This window comes from Paramisgurnus dabryanus, chromosome 20 (assembly GCF_030506205.2).
Source record: "Paramisgurnus dabryanus chromosome 20, PD_genome_1.1, whole genome shotgun sequence".
Taxonomy (NCBI): Eukaryota; Metazoa; Chordata; class Actinopteri; order Cypriniformes; family Cobitidae; genus Paramisgurnus; species Paramisgurnus dabryanus.
The window spans coordinates 35178552-35200767 of record NC_133356.1 but is presented as its reverse complement, the minus strand read 5'-3'; the positions used below and the strand labels follow the sequence as shown (position 1 = coordinate 35200767).

The 22216-nt window shown below is 40.0% G+C and overlaps 1 protein-coding gene across 2 annotated transcripts in view; it reads right to left on the bottom strand.

Annotated features, from left to right (window-relative positions):
• The window catches only part of arfgef3 (ARFGEF family member 3), a 159728-nt gene that overhangs the window by 88303 nt on the left and 49209 nt on the right, over nucleotides 1-22216 (bottom strand). For both annotated transcript variants that reach the window (XM_065249244.2, XM_065249251.2), the window contains exons 9-15: nucleotides 22090-22194; nucleotides 21578-21905; nucleotides 18794-18906; nucleotides 13956-14938; nucleotides 13304-13470; nucleotides 11320-11485; nucleotides 10773-10880 (exon numbers count right to left, since the gene is read on the bottom strand). In XM_065249244.2, the coding sequence (XP_065105316.1) occupies nucleotides 10773-10880; nucleotides 11320-11485; nucleotides 13304-13470; nucleotides 13956-14938; nucleotides 18794-18906; nucleotides 21578-21905; nucleotides 22090-22194 (1970 nt within the window). The remainder of the gene's footprint in view (nucleotides 1-10772; nucleotides 10881-11319; nucleotides 11486-13303; nucleotides 13471-13955; nucleotides 14939-18793; nucleotides 18907-21577; nucleotides 21906-22089; nucleotides 22195-22216) is intronic.

Below are 22216 nucleotides of genomic sequence, written 5' to 3'. Positions count from 1 at the left end.
TCATCGGTTTGGATTTACCCTGCTGATCATCACTGCACCAACGCCACCAGCTACATCTTATACCAACTCACCACCGTAGTTCCTCGTCACCATTGCCACCAACTGGACTGAATCATTGTTTCATATTCTGTGTTCTTCTTCTTCTTTGTTTAAATAAATGTGACCAGTCACGGAAAGTAGGGACACAAGTCGGATCTGGGGCATTTTGAGTTCATAGATTCTGAAAGTGCAGTTTCTAAGCTTTCTAACGATGTGTAACACATGGAAATCTGATAAGATTTGGAGAAGTTGTGGCCATTTGAATGTAACACATTCAAGAAGGAGAATGCTGAGAAATTTGAGAAAGAAAAAAGTTAACACTTTCCCTTTTCCCTGGCTGGAGAGACAATAGGGCTCATTTACATCTCATTTAGCTAAGCCATACCCCCTGTAAAGCCGTTTTGAGATGATGTTCTAGCATCATATGTAGTATTGTATTACAGAAGTCAGAATGAACAACATGCAAAAATAAACAGGACTTTTACCTTTGTGGGGATCACAAGTCGAATCCAGTCTGTTTCAGATGTGTGAATCATCCAATGATTTTTGTCCACAAATGCGTATAATCCGTGAAATATATAGTTTATTGTTTACATCAGATTTCGCATGAACTTCTGGTAATACAATATAATATACAATTTGAGGACTATTTACATCGTAACATGTAAGGGTATATCAGATTACAGTCCGGTATTTGCGTTCCGTTAAACACATGCACCCGCCTTCAAATTTTGTATTTAAAATAGGGTCTCTGTGTAACTTATGAGTTTGACTTCATGTTGCGCTGCAAGACGTCAAAGTACCGCAAGAGCGAGTCGAATTTAAACTACTCCGTAAGATTTCTTGAAGAGCTCTTGCAGTACTTTGACGTCATCCGACTGCGGCGCCCCATAAAGTCAGTGACGCGGCTGACGTACGATGCGGCTGACTGTTATTTGTTCCGCCCCAGCTTCTTTTATGTTTCTTTTGTTTTGTGCGCCCGAGCTTCATTTACAGTCTGGGGAGACGCACGCTATAAGTTTGAAAAAAATAAATAAAACCAAGCAAACATGTCTGAGGAACAGGGCAGCCGCGTCACTACAAGTCACGTGACTTCACGCTCAAGCCGGAAGAGAAGACAATGCTGAATAAAGTCGTAATTCTTGCTATTTTTGGACCAAACTGTATTTTCGATGCTTCACCACAATCTCACTGACCCACTGATGTCACATGGACTACTTTGATGATGTTTTTATTACCTTTCTGGACATGGAAACTGTACATAGATTTTCAATGGAGGAAACAGAAAGCTCTCGGACTAAATCTAAAGTTTAAACATCTTAAACTGTGTTCCGAAGATGAACGGAGGTCTTCCGAGTTTAGAACGACATATGGGTAAGTCATTAATGACATTATTTTCAGTTTTGGGCGAACTATCCTTATTCAGTAGTCACGCTGTTCCCTTTGGGGGCGGAGGCGAAAACACAAGCTTATCCAGTATGTAAATATACACACAGACAATGACGCCCCCCGCTGCACGCTAGAATCTCTGGAAAAACAAGCCTATTTCAACCGCAAAATGTACGCTTTTAAATATACATAAACTGCTATCTCAAACATGGAGAGGCTTCTTCGTGATCTCAACTAACAGATTCTGCAATAAAACGAAAATCACAAATTTTGAAAAAAAAACTTTGATTCTCATTTTCTCGAAACTTGTGCTGCCGACTTGTGTCCCTGGTTTCCGTGACAGGTCACAAATCTCTGAGTTTTCCTGCAACTGCTTCCGTTTCAGTATTGTGTCATTACAGAAGGATCTGGCCAAACATGGAAGCAGCAGGAGACCAACCCTAATCTCCTCTCGAAGATTTTCTCCAACGTACCGTACTAAGAATGGATCGGCAAGACAAAGCCATCGAGGAGATGGGGAAGGCCATCCAAGCAATGGTGACGAAGGTGTCCGAGCTTGCCCAACGAGCGCAACATCTACCATCACCCACTGCGCCACCCACGCCGCCTGCACCATCTTCACCTCCAGGGGGCAATTTCCAGTCAGAGCCTCTTCTGCCCATTCCGGACAAATATGCTGGTGAGCCCAGTTTCTGTCGTGCGTTTCTGTCACACTGTTCTCTCCATTTCGCCCTACAGCCGAGAACATTCAACCACGAGGAAACAAAGGTGGCCTTCATTCTTTCCTTGCTAAAGGGCAAGGCTGCCCTCTGGGGGACGGCGGTGTGGGAAAATCGAGACATTTGCTGCTCCTCGTTCACTGCCCTGCACTTCATAGACAGCACCTTCGCTAGTAAGCTCCAGATTCCATTCACTCCTCTCACTCATCAGATTGCTCCGTTTGCTCTTAATGGACACAAACTTCCTACCATCACACACATCACGTCTGGTAATCACATTAAAACGGATTTCTTTTTATATCACGGACTCCCCACTTTCTCCCATCGTCCTTGGACACACCTGGCTACATATGCATAACCCTAAAGTGGACTGGCGTCTTGGTTCCATTACCAGCTGGAGCGAGGAGTGTCATAAGTCTTGTCTTTTGTCTGCCTGTTTAACTGTTTCTGAGTCTGTGTTTCAGGGGGAAGCAGTGGATTTATCTAACGTGCCCGCGGAGTATCACGACCTGGAGGAGGTGTTCAGTAAGTGGGCTCTTTTTTCAGCCGTGTATGTGTTTTTCATTTTACACTCTCCTACCGTCCGGGTTCTAAAAACACCAAACCCGATGCTTTGTCTCGACTTTTGAGCATCCCGATCGCACATCTACTCCTGAGCGAATTTTGCCAGAGACCATAATTGTCTCCACGCTCAGATGGGAGGTCGAATCGAAGGTTTTGACAGCCTTAGAAGGGGTAACGCCCCCGGCATGTTGCCCACCGAACCATTTTGTGCCGGAAAAGTTGCGGTCCAACGTCCTTCAGTGGGGTCATTGCTCCAGTGTAGCTTGTCATCCAGGTGTCAGTCGCACAAAATTTTTAGTCAAGCAACGATTCTGGTGGCCAGGTATGGCTTGCGACATCCACGATTTTGTCTTGGCTTGCTTGATTTGTGCCACTGGTAGACTTCCAATCGTCCTCCGGACGAGTTACTTCTACCGCTGCCAATCTGACCTTCGAGACCCGCTGACCTTCGAGACCCTGGTCCCACATCGCACTACTTTAACAGTAGTGGACCGGTTCTCGAAGGCGACTCATTTTATTCCCTTGCCCAAATTGCCTTCAGCCAAGGAGACAGCGGTAACTGTCATACATGTAATACATGGCCTCCCGACAGACGTGGTCTCCGACAGAGGTCTCCAATTCGTATCCAAATTTTGGCGAGAATTTTGCAAATTGCTAGGGGCGACTGTCAGTCTTTCGTCTGGGTTCCACCCCCAGAGCAATGGTCAAACCGAGCAAGCCAACCAAGATGTGGAAAGGGTGTTGCGATGTTTGGTCTCCAAGAATCCTTCGTCCTGGAACCAACATCTCTCTATGGTGGAGTACGCACACAATTCATTGCCAGTGTCATCTATTCAATTCAATTCAATTTTATTTATATAGCGCTTTTCACAATTGTTAATTGTTGCAAAGCAGCTTTACATGAGTAGATGTAGAGGAGAACATTGAAAATCAATACATAGTATAAGAAGTAGAATATAGCGGCTAAGGATAAAAAACCGTGTAAGCGAGCATATTAATAATGTAACGTATACAGTAAAGTGCTAAGTTAAGCCAAAGTTGGCTGACTCTCCCTGGGACTAAAAAACCCCCTAGGAGAAAACCCAATGGGAAAAAATCCTAGAAGGACAAAAAACCCTAGGGAGAGATTAATATTTATATTTATAATATATAGACACGGTAGGGATAGGAAGCGTGTAAGCGGATTAAACTGGTTCAACCGGTGGCCGTTGGTCACGCATCGGTTGGGCGTCACGTTGAAGGACAGCCAGTTGATTAGTGGTGCGATGACCTTCACAGCAACAGGAACTGGATCTGTTTGTCTCATTGTCCTCAGAGTCGAGGACGAGACAGGGAGACAAAAACAGAATTCTATTAGCGTAGGGGCCGTTCGCATGTAATGCAAGTGTCATACATTATAGTGGTTTAATTCAGCTCGGTTCCAGACAGGCTAACTATTGCGGCAAGAGTAAATTACCCGTATGAGGTATGTGAGTGCTTTGTTCTAGACAAAATAACTACTGCGGGAAAAGTACATTTACTGGACATTCTATGTGAATGCTTTGTTAAAGAAGAATGCCTTAAGTTTAGATTTAAATTGTTCGACTGTGTCTGATACTCGAACATTATTTGGTAAATCATTCCAGAGCTTAGGGGCTAAGTAGGAAAAGGATCTACCACCTTTAGACACTTTTGATATTCTAGGGATAATTAAGTAACCCGAATTTTGTGATCGCAGTTTACGTGGTGGATTGTATTCTGATAGTAATTCTTTTATATACGAGGGCGCTAGGCCATTTAAGGCTTTGTAGGTGATTAGTAATATTTTAAATTGTATGCGATATTTAACTGGTAGCCAGTGTAAAGATGCCAGAATTGGACTAATGTGGTCATACTTTTTAGATCGAGTAAGCACTCTTGCGGCGGCGTTTTGAACCAGCTGTAGCTTGTTTACCTGATTTGCATGGCATCCCCCGAGTAACGAGTTACAATAGTCTATTCTAGAGGTCATAAAAGCATGGATAAGTTTTTCTGCATCTGATGCAGACAGCATATGGCGTATTTTTGAGATATTTCTAAGATGGAAAAATGCTGTGCGGCAGACGTTGGAGATATGACTATCGAAAGATAGATTGCTGTCAAACATTACGCCTAAATTCTTAACCGTGGAAGATGGCACCACCGTGCAGCCATCTATGGGCAACTTGTAATCTGACATATTATGTTTGGAGCGATTTGGTTCAATAATAAGTATCTCTGTCTTATTGGAGTTTAGCATAAGAAAGTTATGTGCCATCCAGTCCCTAATATCACTAATGCAGTCTGTTAGCTTAGCAAACTGGTGGGTTTCACTAGGATGTGACGAGATGTAAAGCTGGGTATCATCCGCATAGCAGTGAAAACTTATGTTATGTTTCCTGATAATGTCTCCTAGAGGTAACATATATAACGAGAATAGGATAGGGCCTAGAACTGATCCCTGAGGTACGCCGTATTTAACGGGGGAGTGATGTGACTCTTCCTCATTTACATAAACAAAGTGATATCGATTGGTTAGATACGATCTAAACCAGGCTAACGCCTGACCACTGATGCCAACATAGTTTTCTAGTCTATTGAGTAGGATTCTGTGATCTATTGTGTCAAAGGCTGCACTAAGGTCTAGTAATATAAGGATTGAGATTTCACCACGATCGGATGTTAATAGGAGGTCATTTGTAACTCTAAGCAGCGCTGTCTCTGTGCTATGGTGGGGCCTGAATCCTGATTGGAACTTTTCATATGTATTATTATTCGCTATGAATGTGCGTAGCTGGCTTGCCACTACTTTTTCTAATATTTTAGAAAGAAAGGGTAGATTTGAGATTGGTCTAAAGTTATTAAGATCTCCCTGGTCAAGGTTTGGTTTTTTAATGAGCGGTCTAATAACTGCTAGTTTGAAAGCTGTTGGAACGTATCCTAATTCTAGCGATGAGTTAAAGATATTTAGTACCGTGTCGGACACTACATGAAATACTTCTTTTAGTAATTTTGTGGGAATAGGGTCTAATATACAGGACGATGATTTAGATGACGTTACTAATTTAGAGAGCTCTTCTATTGTAGTAGGTTTAAATGTCTCAAGATGTTCGTATGATAATCTAGTGGTCAATGTACTATTGGGTAGAGTGGTGGCTGCTTGCGTAGTTTCTATGTTTTCCCTAATAGAAATAATTTTGTTTGTAAAGAAGTTCATGAAGTCGTTACTATTGTGTTGGAATTTACTATTGGTTTCTGTTTGTTCTTTGTTTCTAGTCAGTTTCGCAACTGTGCTAAAGAGGAAACGAGGGTTGTTATGATTTTGTTTAATAAGCGTACTGAGATAGGTAGATCTGGCGGTTTTAATAGCCTGTCTGTAGTGTTGAACACTCTCTTTCCATGCTGAACGCCATACCTCTAACTTTGTGTTTCGGTAGTTTCTTTCCATTTTTCTAGCTACTTTTTTAAGGGCTGCAGTATGATGGTCATACCATGGAGCTGGCGTTTTTTCTTTGATTCTCTTTTTTCGTATGGGAGCAACGGCATCCATCGTGCTAGAGCAAACGTTGTTCAGGTTTTCTATTATAATATCCAGATCTTCACGGTTATCTGCTACATGTTTCATTTGAGACAGGTCTGGAAGAGTGCTAATAAAGCTATCTTTAGTGGTGGAAATTATTGTTCTGGCTAATCTGTAGCATGTTGTAGACTGAACGGTCCTATCTAGAAGTATTGTGTATGACACAAGGCAATGGTCTGAAACGGCATCGCTCTGGGGTGATATTTCGATGTCATTAATATTGAGTCCGAGTGACAGAATTAAGTCTAATGTGTGCTTATGAGTATGCGTGGGTCCAGACACGTTTTGTTTAATACCGAGAGAATTTAGAACATCCATAAACGCACGTCCTAATGCATCTTTTGAGTTATCCACATGGATGTTAAAATCACCAACGATAAGAGCTTTGTCTACAGTGACTGTAAGCTCAGATAGGAAGTCTGCTATTTCTTTAAGAAAATCTGTGTGGTGGCCCGGAGGCCTATATATGGTAGCTAAAATGAACGAAAGCTGTTTGTTGTTACGATCAGTTATTTCCATGTTTAACAGTATTATTTCAAACGAATTAAATTTTAGTTCTGATTTATGGTTTACTTTGAACATTTTGTTGTATATTGTAGCTACACCACCCCCTCTCCCTTTTAGACGAGGAACGTGTTTATAATAATAGTCTTGTGGGGTGGATTCGTTTAAACTGATGTAATCGTCTGCTTTAAGCCAGGTCTCTGTTAAACAGAGTGCATCTAAGTTTTGGTCAGTAATTATTTCATTGATAATAGGTTCTTTATTGGTAAGCGATCTAATGTTAAGAAGGCCGAATTTTAACATTTGAGTTTCATCTTTTAATGTATTGTGGTCTAATTTTATGTACATAAGATTTGTACGAGACGAGGTAGACGGTGCTCTGTATTTATTTGTTCGAGGAACAGACACAGTCGAGATGTGTTGGTACTCTGGTAAAAAAGGCTCTATGTGCTGGGATATATGTGATCTTGACATGTCAAGGCAGCTAACAGACTGATGGGTAAGCCTACGGGCCTATCACCGTTTAAGTGTAGTTTAGGTTACCAGACACCTAATTTTCCCAGTCTGGAATCCGAGGTCTTGGTCCCCTCCGCGCTCGCATTAGTCCAGAGGTGTCACCGAACCTGGACCAGAGCTCAAGAAGCTCTACTCCAGGCAAGGTCGTGCACCAAGGCTAAAGCCGATCACCACCGGTCTAAGCCTCCCGTTTACGTCGTTGGACAGAGAGTGTGGCTTTCTACCCAGAATATTCCTATGCGTTCCGTATCGAATAAACTTGCTCCCAAATTCATTGGCCCGTTTGCTGTCGCCAAAATCATTGGCGTACAGGAGAATTCATCCTGCGTTTCATGTTTCCAAAATCAAGCCTGTTGTTTACTCTCGTCTTAACCCGCCTGTCCCTGTTGCCCCCCCGCCTCGTCTCGTAGATGGGGAACCTACTTTTTTGGTTAACCGTATTCTGGACTCTAGACGAAGGGGATGCGGATTTCAGTACTTGGTGGACTGGGAAGGTTACGGTCTGGAGGAGAGAAGTTGGGTTCCTGCACGGGACATACTGGATCACAGCCTAATTGATGATTACAATCAGCAGGTAATGCAGGCTGGGAATGTCAAGTGACGTCCTAGGGGAGGGGGTACTGTCACGGTAGGAAATCCATTGTTTCCTCTGTGTCATGTGTTTGAGTGTATGTGTGTTTACTCACCTCCCGGCCATGTGCTCATCAGACTGATCCTTGCCACCTGTGTGTTGATTGTCCCGCTCCAGCTGATCATCATTACATCCACTCTATATATACTCACCTCACTCTCTGTTCCCTGCCAGATCCTCATTCTTTGTTGGTCTCTCGTGTGTATTGGATCACCGTGTCTCTGAGTTGGATTATTGTTGTTGTGTGTTCGTCTTCGTGTGGATGTTCCCGTCATCGGTTTGGATTTACCCTGCTGATCATCACTCCACCAACGCCACCAGCTACATCTTACACAAACTCACCACCGTAGTTCCTCATCACCATTGCCACCAACTGGATTGAATCATTGTTTCATATTTTGTGTTCTTCTTTGTTTAAATAAATCTCTGAGTTTTCTTGCAACTGCTTCCGTTTCAGTATTGTGTCATTACAATATTCAAATGGCCACAACATCAAATTTCCATGTGTTACACAAACTCGACTCCTTTTAAGGATCCGGGTTATTGTGAGTCATTCACTAAAGTGATCCGGGTTGTGTGAGTCACTTGAATCACTTGAGTCAGTATTGCTAAATCGCCAAGGAAACTCAGTACAGACCCACTTGTAACCGGCTGATCCACGCGACTCGAGATTCTCAGAGCCGGAAACATTGCAGACTCGCAGACTATAGGACTCGCTCTACAGATCCACTAACCGGCTGATTCGCGTGGATCAGCGGGAGCCGGTTAGTGGATCTATAGAGCGACTGAAGTCTCCTCAAAAGCAAATCCACAACAAAAGCCTTTCACTTCTGAGATAACATGCTTATAGGTTTTAGGTTTGGTGTGTATGGTCGACCATTAAAAAATAGGCCCAATAATAATAGCATAATAATATAGAAAAAACTGTGTCCTGTTTATGCAGCCCCCAGAGGCGGAGAGACAGTTCGCGCTGATCAGCCGGTTACGAGTTGAAAGATTCTCTAGTCAGAGCAGATCTCTCGAGTTTGCAATGTTTCCGGCTCTGAGTGAGAATCTCGGGTCAGTTTGCGGCTCGCGCGGATCCGCAGGTCTCTCGAGTTTGCAATGTTTCCGGCTCTGATTGAGAATCTCGGGTCAATTCGCGGATCCGCGGGTCTCTCGAGTTTCGGGTCAGTTCTCGCGCAGATCAGCCGGTTGCGAGTGGATCTGTAGTGGGAGCGAAGTCTCATCAATAATGTTGAAAGAGGTTTGTGTGTGTGGTGGCGCTGTTTATGGTTTTACATTGAATTGTAGTAGGACTCAACTGATCCGGGTAAATGACACTAGAGTCTCGCGACTCATGAGTTATTTTAAAGATCCGGGTTAAAGATCCGAGTGAGTCGCGACTCAAACAGGTCTATTCGATATACATAACATTCCTGGGTTCTGTCATTCGAAAAACGCAGCAGCAAGAGTAGTCTTCAATGAGCCAAAGAGGGCGCACGTCACTCCTCTTTTTGTCAAGTTACACTGACTCCGTATAGCAGCTCGCATCAAATTTAAAGCTCTGCTCCTGGCCTTTAAAACCACTACTGGGTCAGCACCCCCTTACCTTCGCTTGCTTATATGTAAATGTAAAGTAAGCTAGTGTCCTTAACCTGCATACACGATATATTGATTCATCACCTCAGGAGCTGATTGATACACAGCCATAGTTTTAAAATGTTCAGTTTATATGAAGAGTTTGGTTCCAAAACACGATAAATGTCATTTAAAAAAAATAAAACATGAGTTACCGCCAAAATCTGTATTGTATCAGGTCAGTATTTAAAAGTAAATTCTTAATTTTACGTAAAATACAATACCCGGCGTGTTATTCGGTCATCTTTTTTTTCTCTTTTACCCAAAATGCAAAAAACGCCACTCCTCCTTTCTGCAGAATGCAATAAATCCACTCAACAAATCACAGCACACAGTGCATCATTCCACGCATTGTAATGTACACAACAATGGTGGCGCGTTGAAGCCAACGGAAATCAAGCAGTGAAAAAAGTTCAGCGACGACGTCCCAAGTATAACCGCAGCAATGACAGTGTTCTTAATATGACAAAGTGTTTTGATTAATGCCATTAATATTTAATCAGTGTATACCACTGTTCAACTAAATGAATGTAACATGGCAAAGATGAATGCACTTTTATATATTGATTCAATAGATTTATAGCATTTTGAAAAAAAAAACTTGTCATGGATGTATTGCATTTTGTAGAAAAAATAATCAGTTTTTATAATAAATCTTTGAAAATCAAATTATGGATTTGAATTTTTTATGTTTTTATAACCTAAAGATGCTACGTGAAAGTTTGTAACAGAAAATAGTGGTTTTCATCTTGTCAATTTCTTGGTATAGAAAACATGTTTTTACCAAAATTAGTCAGAATGGATTTATTGCATTTCGAAACCAACTCTTCATATTATCTCATCTTGATACATTCTCCTTACATAAAGCATTGGGGTAAGTTGAGCCTTCAGATGAGCATTCATTTCTTGAAATGCTCTAACACTTGACATGTATATGGATATGCCAGTTTAGTTTAGACCATGGGTAGGCAACGTCGGTCCTGGAGTGCCGATGTACTGCAGATTTTACCTCCAACCCTGATAAAATCTCACCTGCCTGTAGTTTTCAGGTGACTCTTTAGTCCTTGATTAGTTGTTCAGGTGTGCTTGATTAGAGTTGGAGGTAAACTCTGCAGGACGTCGGCACTCCAGGACCGACGTTGCCTGCCCCTGGTTTAGACGAAGAACATCTCTATAATTTGGAGCAACAATGCTTTCCCAGCATGCACTGTACCTGCCACCAGGTTGTCACTGCCGTTCTTGTCACAGGTAAAGGGTGACTGTGTGGAGGCCTTTCTGATCAGCTGGCCACCAATAGCACTACTGCCAAGCCCATCAATGTCTGAAAGAGCAAAGGAATGGAGAGACACAGAGGGAAAAGACACAATATGAACCCATTATGTACCTTGAATACTACTTGCTGAAAGGAAAATGTAGTCAAAAAGGCTTTGATTTAATAAAGGGATAGTTCAGCCAAACATGACTTTACTAAATTAATCATTTACTCAACCCCATGTGGTTCTAAACCTGCATGAGTTTCTTTATTCTGTTGAATACAAAAGAAGATATTTTGATAAATGATGGTAACCACACATTTGACAGCACCCTTTGACTTCAGTAGGGAAGGTAATAATATTATGGCAGTCAATAGGTGCCGTCAACTGTGTTTATACATCATAAAATATCTTCTTTTGTGTTCAACAGAATAAAGAAACACATACAGGGATGAGTTTCTTTACTAATTTAACTCTGCGGTACAAAAAAACAAACACAAATATTACCGGTGAGCATGGTAATGAGAGGTAAGGACTGCTCCTCTGTCGAGGCCCAGTATCCAGCTTCTCCCAGCAGGTTCCTCTCCAACACCTGATTGTAGAGCTCTTCAATCCATGCCTGAGACAGAACCACCAGAACTCCACTGCTCTGGATCTGACGCACAAAGTCTTTCTGTACGCACACACACACACACACACACACACGCACACACGCACACACGCACACACGCACACACGCACACACGCACACACACAGAGCACATTAAAGAGTAACTAAACCTTAAACCAAATTTTTTTAGTTAATGATCATTGATTTGAGTAACTTTTTTGACATTTGAGTATAAAGTGTTTCAATGCTACAATATGGTGTAAAAACGTGTGAGTGCGTCCCTCTTCAGGTTAAACAATGGCTACTGCAATTGAATTTTCCTGCTGGATTTTGCAGTACTGCGTAATGTAAGCTGTACGACCCTACGTAAGCAGGTTCAAGCTCACCAAGCCCTTTTTATAATCTCACCACGCCCTTGGTACGAGCTCAGTTCGTCACCTCTATATCCGTTGAGGTCTGCCCACATTTCTTGCATTTTTCAAATATTGCCAGTTGGTGGAGTCAGGCTCTGACCAGGGGTTTAGTTACACTTTAAACATCTTCATCAGATTTTTATTCAGACAGTATAAAGGGTAAGATGAAGGGGAAAGATAGGTGAAGTGTTTATATTTATTTATTTACTACATGGCTTGTAAGAAGGCTTGATTCTGATTGGCCAGTCACAGCATTTACTTGTTTGTTATATTCCCAGATAACAACCGCTCAAAACTAAACACACGGTAACCTGGATGCTGCAAATCACTTTGACAGGTACAGTTTAATATTACACAAAATTAAATACTGTGTTCAAATCAATACTTAATGTTCCTTACCTTACTTATAAGAATGCATTGGCTGCTTCTGGAAGCTAGTTATCGTAGTTTATAAAGTTTTAAGAATGGATTTTTTTTTTTTATTGCATAATTTATTTGGGCTTCAAAGTCCCTAGTCCCTGTTTACTAAACTTATAGGGGCGGTTTCCCAGACAGGGATTAGACTAGTCCTAGACTAAAGGGAATGTAAGAGCTGTCCAAACTGAAAACCACTTTCACTGACATATCTTAAAATACATCAGTGTCCTTTGTTTTGCCTCAAAATGCACAAAAGTAATGTTTATAGTAAGGAATGTTGGTTAAAACTAGTTATATTTCCTAATTAAACTAAGGCCTAGTCCTTGCTTAAGATAATCCCTGTCCAGGAGACTATCCAATAAAGCTTGGAAAAGCAAGGACATTTTGAAATATACAGTTGTGGAAAAAAATATTGGGACCCTTGGTAAATATGGGCAAACAAACTGTGAAAATAAATCTACAATGTTTCTCCTTTAGAGCTTTAATAAAAAAAAGAATTAAACCATAAAAACATCTATTTCCACAATCAGACAATAATAAAGACGTTTAAATCGACTGGAGATGTTGCAAATCTGCCTGAAATGCTTAATGCTTAACAAGAAGAATAATTGGAGTGGACAAAGACTCCAAGGATCACAGATGGAGAACTTCAAACATTTAAAGCTCAAAAGTAGAAACATTGTAGATTTATTTTCACAATTTTATTTGCTCATATTTACCAATTGTTGTCCACAACTGTATCTCGGATTGTGTTTGTATGAAAAAATATAATCATGTACATCATGATGGCTTGATGGTGTGTAAATCATTGGGTAATTTTCATTATACGATGGAATATCCCTTTTTACGCATAAATTGAAGGAAATCGAAAAATTTCAAATGTAGGCATAACTACAAAACATGTGTCTATTAAGCATTTAAGACTTAAAATAAAGTTATTTATGAATATAAGTAAAAATTTTTATTTCAAATTCAGCTGTGTCCAAACATTTAATCCAAACATCAGTCCCGAAATAAGACCTGGCCCTTAAATATCAGGAACATGTCATACCAAAGTGACCAACGCAGGTGTGGGTTTCCTCTGGTAGTGTGCACAGCAGCACAGTTTGAGGTTGAGTAACAGAGCGTAATAGGACACCAGGTACAGTCCATCTGCGTTCATAAGAGCCTGACAACTCAGGCTTTCACGACCTTCAAATCCCGGAGAATGAACCCCACCTACAGATGACAATGCAACATCATTTTACCAATAATCTGATGTATGCAAACAAAAATAATACATCATCTGTATGTCATTTAAGTTTATGTACAAGTTTGATTTATTTTCTTAAAGCAAATGAAAGCAACTTTATTTGCAATATTTGTTTTGAATTTCGTGCACACAAATGCCACTGATTCAGTCTATCAGTCACTTTACCAGGGAGTTTTAAACACATACACATTCAAAGAACTCACTTCAAGGGCTCTGGGCCTTGAATGGGAGTAGGTCATAGGAATGCTCACTAACGTTTGGAAATAGCCCATTTTTGTTGACATTAAACCGAATGGTCATTGACCTCCCAGCTCTACAATTTTTGGAATTGGCCCTTACAGAGCATGTGTGCAAATAAACAATGATTTAACACTCACAATTCCTTCTCAGAAAATTTCTCCCCAGACAACCATCAGCAGATCTCTGGGATACAAAGTGTGTTGAAATTTACCTGCTTGTAGCCCTGAGCAAAAGGTAGAGGAGAAGTTCTGCAGCGAGACATCGACATCTGTGGTGCTGTGCAGTCCTAACAGGCGTGGCAGAAGTGCAGACAGAGACTGGACAAAAATTCGGGCACTCTGCTGGTCAGCTTCCTGGTTCTTCAGCAGTTTTAAGGACAGACTAGCTGTCCGTAGCGTACGGTGCCCCGGACAGTCCCGTGGGGTCTGCTCCTCGTCAACAAGAGAGCAGTTATCAGAGCCCATGTCGGATACGTCAGAACGTCCCGAGTCCTTCTCTGCTGCCATCGAGTACTGGTCACACGAATCAAACTCCGTTCGGGACAGCTCCTGCTCGTCTGCACTGAAGTTGCTCTCGCTGTAGCGGGAGCCGTGAGAACGTGTTCGAGACTCCACAGACAGGAAGTTGGTGATGTCAGGGAAGACCAGGCCATGGGTGCGCTGAACTACATCAGGAGGCGCCATACTGGAAGGGGCTCCCGGGTCTGTTGCGCTGTCTTTTACGCATTCTGGCATGTCAGGGACTGTTCCTGCTAAGACTCCACTAGAAGAGGGCAATGAAAGGCGTGGTCCCTCCCCACAGTCCTCTGGCGTCGTCTGACCCAGCTCCCCTTCCACAGTCATCTGACCCACGTCACCTTCCAATGTAGTCTGACCTGTGTCGGTAGTGACGCTGATGCTGATGTCAGGGCTCCGTTCTATGATGCCGATCTCCCAAGCGGCGTTCTCAGACGAGAGTACGCGCCTCTGCCAGCGGAAGTCAGCTTCGTTGAGTTCTACAGACTCGCGTGTAGACTCTGTACCCTCCTTCAGCTCATCCAGTCGGCGCAGCAGCATGCAAGCTTGGTCCTGCTGCAGGCCACGCCCCTGACTGAGCTCATCTAAAGTATGCAAAAGGGCACATGCACAGGAGACAGACGAGTAGCAGGCCTCAATCCCACCCTTCATGCATGCTTCTGTTATACCATCCATTACCCTATGAGAACAGGAAAAATCCAGCAGTAAATTATTTTTCCATAAAGTAATCTGATGAGAAAAGCAAAATGTAACATTACATTTGATTATAAATATCAATCCTAGAGCTCAATTGGAGCCCAAATATCAATGCTCATTTTAAAGGAGAAATATGAAAATAAACTAAATTACCAGTCAAACTTCTCATTTAAAGGGTACATATTATGGAAATCTGTCTTTTACCATGTTTAACCCCCAGGGGTCCAAAAACGCATCGACCCGTTTTGACGTGTTTTCTCCCTATCATAGCAGAATCAACTTAAAATACTCCATCATTAATAATCATATACCTATGTGTTTGACATCATTTGAAACTGTGAAGGGTCCTCTTTAATTAGTGTACATTCACAATAACAATAGATCTTTGTGTTTTTGCCAAATAAAGAAAATAAACAGGTTGCGCATTCAGACATTTCTGTCTCCGTCTGTTGTCTCTCAAATCTTGTTACAAAAATCAATTGAAACTCTGCGAATACTTGTCACACAAACATGATACACATATCCAAAGAAAGCCTGAAATGTCTACTTTTAAACAGGCTAATTATAATCAAAAACAAATATTGACTGTTTATATAATCTGCATTAAAGTAAAGAGAGTACTGTTTTTCCTGGCTGACTTCATTATCTTTAATCCGGTCACGCCCACAGGCGGTACATGCTGTTGACATGGTAATGAAGAGACAAGCTGTTCCAACAATAATAAACAAAGCGTAAAGTTTGATCAGATTTAAAGACTTTACCGCATGTTTGGATTATAAACTTTATACACACACGTGAGGAATATCTTCATTTAAGTCTGGACATTGAGGAAGAGAAGTGTTTATCTTTAACGTTACCTAAGAAGAAGAACAATGGAAGACGCAATGGAGGAGGATATATTCCTGAAGAAACTGTAAGTCATTTGTCTTCATTTATATTTGCTATCATGTAATATGTTATGGCTTGTGCAGTTCAGCCTACATAAGCAACCTCAGCAGACTGCACGCTTCGGATTGAAAAACTTTCGCATTGTTTACAAACAAGGATCCGTAATCATGTAATGGCGGATTTCATTGTTACATTCTGTACAGTGTTAGACACAGTTATTCACTTTCGTATCCTTCATGGCAACTTTGAGTAATGCTGCACTGCGGGATCTGCTGTTATATAATATTGTTTACATGCAACGCATTCCATACATTGCGCTTTACACGCGTCACCGTTTTATTATGAGCGCCGCGTTGTTTACACGGAGACGCGAGCTCGCGCACATGGACGCCATATGCGATGTGTTTTTAAAGTTCATACTCGCTTACAGAAACGCGTTTAAAACAGAAGCTAGACGATAAGGGGATGGGCATCCGAAAACAGCTTTTTATATAACTAATCATTGCAGATGTTTATCTGAGATACTAATTTAGTTTATGTACATGATAGTTTATCTGAATGTAGTGCTATCATTTACCCATCAGTTATGTATGTAAAGGTATTTCTGTGGACAATTTATGCTAACAGCTGTTTATAACTCTCTTACAGGTCTGCATCCCTCTCATCAGTACAAAACTATGAAGTGGAAAAACATATTCACACTTTTTGGACATAAAGTTATATGGTAACATGAGCCACATGAAGTTCACAGCTCTGTTGTTTATCAGTTTCTTATACAAGTTAAGTTTTTGAATAGGGTTTGTTTCCAAATAAACTGAAAATGTCCTACTGACCTTCATTTCTATTTTGATTATATTGTTAACTTCTTAATAAACCTCAAACAAACATGTAGACATTTGTCCTCACATTCTTTACTGAAGTTCCCTCCTGCCTCATTATGCAGCTCATTATGCAAGCCTTTGTTTGCTAGCTGTCAATCAATCCTTCTCACATACGGCCCCTCTAAACAAAAAGTGTCTTACAATTTCTAAATCAATATATTGTTTTATGTGAATGAGTAGGCAGGATGATTTTAACATCGTTTAAAAGAAAAAACTCTAGACTACTAGATTCTGTTTAGGAAAGTCTTGTTAAAACATGTCAAGTATGGGTTTTGTGGACTTATATCAGTGAATTTGGCTTTTTTTTAAACCATGCATAAACACAGTGTTATGAGACACTTGCCATTATTATGTTTTAAAGCAACTGAAAAAAGACCAAATGTAAGAGCATGTCAGAACCTCTGACAGTGTCCCAAAATGGTCGGACCCCAGAGGGTTAAATGCTTTAATTGAGACCCCAGCTCCTTTATAAACCTAGAAAATGCTGAAAAAGATCAACCCAGTAACTTAGTTTTGGGAAACCATTCTCTGCAAGCATGTGAAAAAATAGGTAATTCAGATTTCTCTCCCTATGTGACATAGAAAGGGGATCTTATTATAATAATACCACCCCTTAATCTGCACTATCCAACCATGGCATCTCCATTTACCGCCATGTTAGTATTTCATCAGCTCATTTGCATTTATCTAATTGTTTGCAAACTTTAGTCTTTTCTTTATAAACAGCATGTGAGTGAAATCAGAACGATGTGATTCATCATCTTAATTTTTTTAATAGCATTACGTTTGTCTATTTCATTAACATGTTGAAACTTAATTAAAATGGTGGTGCAAAATCGTGTAAAATAAATGCATGTACTTATTTGTAATATTGTTAAACATTTTGTGAAGCCAATTTAAATTTAAATATTTAAATACTAATTTAATTGTAAAGTCTTCATGATTCATAAATGTATGGTGTGGTGTCACATGCTGCTGTGACTGTATACCATTGCCGGCTTTCTATTGGCTGATTCAGAGGTTAAGGGCGGTTAAGTTTGCGGCACTTAAAGGACAAGTTCGGTATTTTAGACTTAAAGCCCTGTTTTCAGATTGTTTATGGTGAAATAGAATGGTTTTGACTGAAATTTCGACATTTGCGGCTGCCCTGAGAATTATCGCGTGTTTGTGTTTCATCTCACACCTCTACAATGGGTTTAATGGTGCACTGGAACAATCCTTCCTAAAATGCATTAAACTTTCGTTTACAAAGACGTGAAACTCACCGAGTGGTCAGGGGTGTTCACTGATATGCTCACACAAAAATCGCTGCAAAAGATGCTTTCCAACAGCTGTTTTAGCATTCGTTGTTAACTTTTGGACCTATTTTTCCAAACGCCTCACACCCGTACATTCTTCTGCTTAGAGCTTGAATAATAGACACTCCAGCCCAGGTGGAGGCGCTAATCCGCCTTTGCCAATTGCAAGAATAGAAACAAAGTTCCCGGCGCGGAGTAATACCGTACCTCACAGGACATCTAATACAAGTCAATGGAGTTGGTAAAAACTACGATAAAACCTGTTGGAATGCGTCTTTTGGAGCGATTTTTGTGTGAGCATACCAGTGAACACCCCTGACCACTCGGTGAGTTTCACGTCTTTGTAAACGAAAGTTTAATGCATTTAAGGAAGGATTGTTCCAGTGCACCATTAAACCCATTGTAGAGGTCTGAGCTGAAACACAAACACGCGAAAATTCTCAGGGCAAATTTCAGTCAAAACCATTCTATTTCACCATAAACAATCTGAAAACAGGGCTTTAAGTCTAAAATACCGAACTTGTCCTTAAAGTCAGCACTTAAGAATGAGTCTTACACTTTACTGAGAGTTGCTTTCAGCCTCTTTATAAACGTCTTCTACTCTCAAACTGGTCCTACTCCTTACTAAGATTTTTTTGACACTTAAGTCATAGCTTAAGTCTCTTAATTCTTAAGAGCATTTCTGAGAAGTTTTATACATACGGGCCCAGGAAAATGAATCAAGTATGAAAGTACCACAAGAAAAGTTCTAGCAAGAAATAGGACACTTACAATTTAAGAAGATCGAGATGTGACTTCCTTTTTGAAAAGGACCTCTTCCTTGTGTCAGGCTCATTAATGCATGGACCAGCGAGGTCATACAAGCGCTGGGGACTTCCAACAATCTTAAAGTGTGGGTAGAAAAACAACATGTGTACAAAATTAACTTTTGCTAATCCAAGTAAATAAATATCTTATTAATCAATTTTCCATGTGATGCCAATTGTCAGGCTACGTGTGTGTGGAGACAGACTGGAAACAAACTTTTATTACAAATCTGGGAACAGGCAGGCAGGCAGGAAACGGTTAAAGTTGACATTTTATTTCACACTAACTGTACAAAGTGCCATACTGCCCAGCCCTAACAGGTGTTACAATATTTTACAAAGCTAGATATAGCAAAGCACGATGTAGGGCTTACAACATATCCAAAGGTTGCAGCTAAGTTATATTCTATTACAGGGCTGGACCATAAGGACAGCCCGAAGGCTCGGAGCCAGTGTGAGCTATGCCTAAGTTCTGTCAACTGCTTAAGCTGGGTCTGCCTCATACGTCTTGAAAAGTGAAGCCACTGGCTCTTTGATCGCTCCCTGGTGGTGGCTGGCTGCAGTACAAGTCCATGCGAACGAAAAAAATATATTTTACACTTTCAATAAAATTTTCTGAAAAAAATGGTTTAGGTCCTTTTAGGTAGGGGTGCGCGGGGTCAGTTGTAACACAGACTGTTTACATTGTTGCACAAGGTTGAGCATTTTGTTTTTCTGGTATTTTTTGCACGCTGCCAAAAGACGATATCCTGCAAATTATTGGAAGTGTATAATGTTTTTCCAGAGAGTTATTGATGATTGATGAGTGTTTTGGTGGCATGTAAGTAAATTTTTTCATCATATGTTTTTTCGGTTTCTAAGTTGGGTGTGTAAGATACCAAATCCAATTCTATCTCTTATAAATCAATGTCTTGTTGACTAAAACATAGCATCATTTTGAAATATGTATGCAGCTCTTAGCAACTTTTTTGGTGGGCTTGAACATATTTTGACCCAGTGGGGATAATTGTAATGCTGTGTTACAACAAACCCCTCAGCACTTATGATATGAAAACCGCTAACGCAAAACCGGTGCCAGTCGAGCGCTGATGAAAGGGCGTCTGAAATACCAGAGGGGGGATCACATGAATGCATATAATTCCCCCAGTTAGAAAATAAATATAGCTTTGGTACATCCCTTAAGTTTTAATGTGTTATAAACAAACATCTTGGTAATATAATCACAAAACTACAGCTATAGTAAGCCACGTACAGAGCTCTTAACACTCTTACTATATACAACAACAAAAAACCGCATAACTAACGTTACATATTAGCACAACACTACTCTTTTGAAGTTTTTCAATAAAATAGTGTTGAAATATTTAACTACAAACTTAGTTACAACTAAGTCTGTTACAATTAACCCCACCTATAGTTGTAACGTTTGCACTTCTGTCACGTTTGGTGTAACTGTCCAAGAATGGTAAGTACTAGAAACAAACTTCAAATGTATATTTGTAGCAAAGATGTGTGCGTTGCTTGTGTAAAAATATAATTAATCAAACTCAAAATATTTTTTGCCAAAACCAAAAAGTTTGATTTAAGTACTGTTAGTACTGTTAGATCAATCTAAATTTTATTTCATTTGTATGTTTGTTCTGTTTTTATTCTGTATTTATTTGTGCTATTTGACTATTTGATTACATCATATTTCACATTTGATTAGTTGTTCTAATTTAAATAATGACTATTTACCTGTATTAGAAATGTATGAGGTAACCTAGAAGTTTCTGGTGTTACAGTCCTATTTATTAAGGCTACATGGATCTTACATAATAAAAAGCATAAATGGCCATGTTTTATTTGAGTGATTTTTGGTGCGGCTAGTGATTTGTGGTCAGGAAAAGAAACAATTTTGCATCTGTTTTATCATTGTATCTACTCAAGACTTTTCTGGAAAGATGTGGAAAATATATTAGTAGAAAATTGGGTCGTGTGGTAGAAATTGATGTGTTTGATGTGTTTTTTCTAGGGCTGTCAAAAGATTAATCGCGATTAATCGCATCCAACATAAAAGTTTGTGTTTACATAGCATATGTGTGTGTACTGTGTATAAATATTATGTATATATAAATACACACACATTCATGTATATATTTAAGAAATATTTGCATTTAAATACTGTATATACATTTCTATAATTTATATTATATATAAATATAAATATTTTATATATAAATATAACAATTTTTTCTTAAATATATACATGATTGGGTGTGTTTTTATATATAAATAATAATTATACACAGTACACACACATATGTTATGTAAACACAAACTTTTATTTTGGATGCGATTAATCACGATTAATCTTTTGACAGCCCTAGTTTTTTCATTTTGAGAGCGATCATTTGGAAAGTAATGAACAATATATTATACAGCTATTTATTGTATTAGGAAAGTATTATATACACAAAACAAAATGGGCCCTTTGTAAACCAAACCTGTCACATTTTATAAATGATTTCAAATTATACAGTACCCCTTTGGAAAAAGTTAAGAACAAAAAAGCTCAGAAAACATATAATATTTAAAAAAAAATGTAATTTTTTTCTTTTCTTTTTCTTTTTTGTTTTCTGATAACTTGTGAACAATGTGTGAATAATACCTCATGTTCATGTGGCATTGAACAAAAATGTGTTTTATACTTGTTGATGAAATTCAAAAAAAAAAAACTAGTACACTCTGTAAGTATAAAAAGCCTTACCTCCTTCATAATCTTGATGGCCTCCACTCGGTGCTGTGGGGGTGGATAGAGAAGTATACGATGGTACAAAGACTGCAAAACAGGCTTCATGGATTCGACACAGGCTACCAGACGAACTAACTCTGCTGCAACATAGCAGATTGTGCGAACCACTGGCCCAATCATGGCAGGGGCACTTGAGGAACACCCAGATCCACGCCCCTGGTCCAAAACTGCCGGCCCTGACACCATGTCTGAGTCCTGGGATGGCCCACCATGGGCAGAAGTGATGGTTTTATCACTTGCAGGGTTTCCCATAATCACCACCAGGATTGGACACAACTGTTTCCTGTGTGTGGATAACAAATTTTGATGACATACAATTGGTTCCTCTTAGAACCTTAGAACTGTGCAACAAGACTAAAGTAACACAAATTGTGATTATGGTAGTAACAGGGCTCATTTATATTACAGTGTTCTTGAGAGTACCATCTGAAAGCATATTGTGTAAAGACTTTGCTGATGTGTCTCACCAGATAAGGTCAGTGAAATGACGATGCAGATGCATTGTGGGAGGACAGCTGCTAAGCATGGACAAAATACACTCCAGGTACAACAGCTGTAGCAACTGGTTTTCACTAAAGAACAATAAAACACATA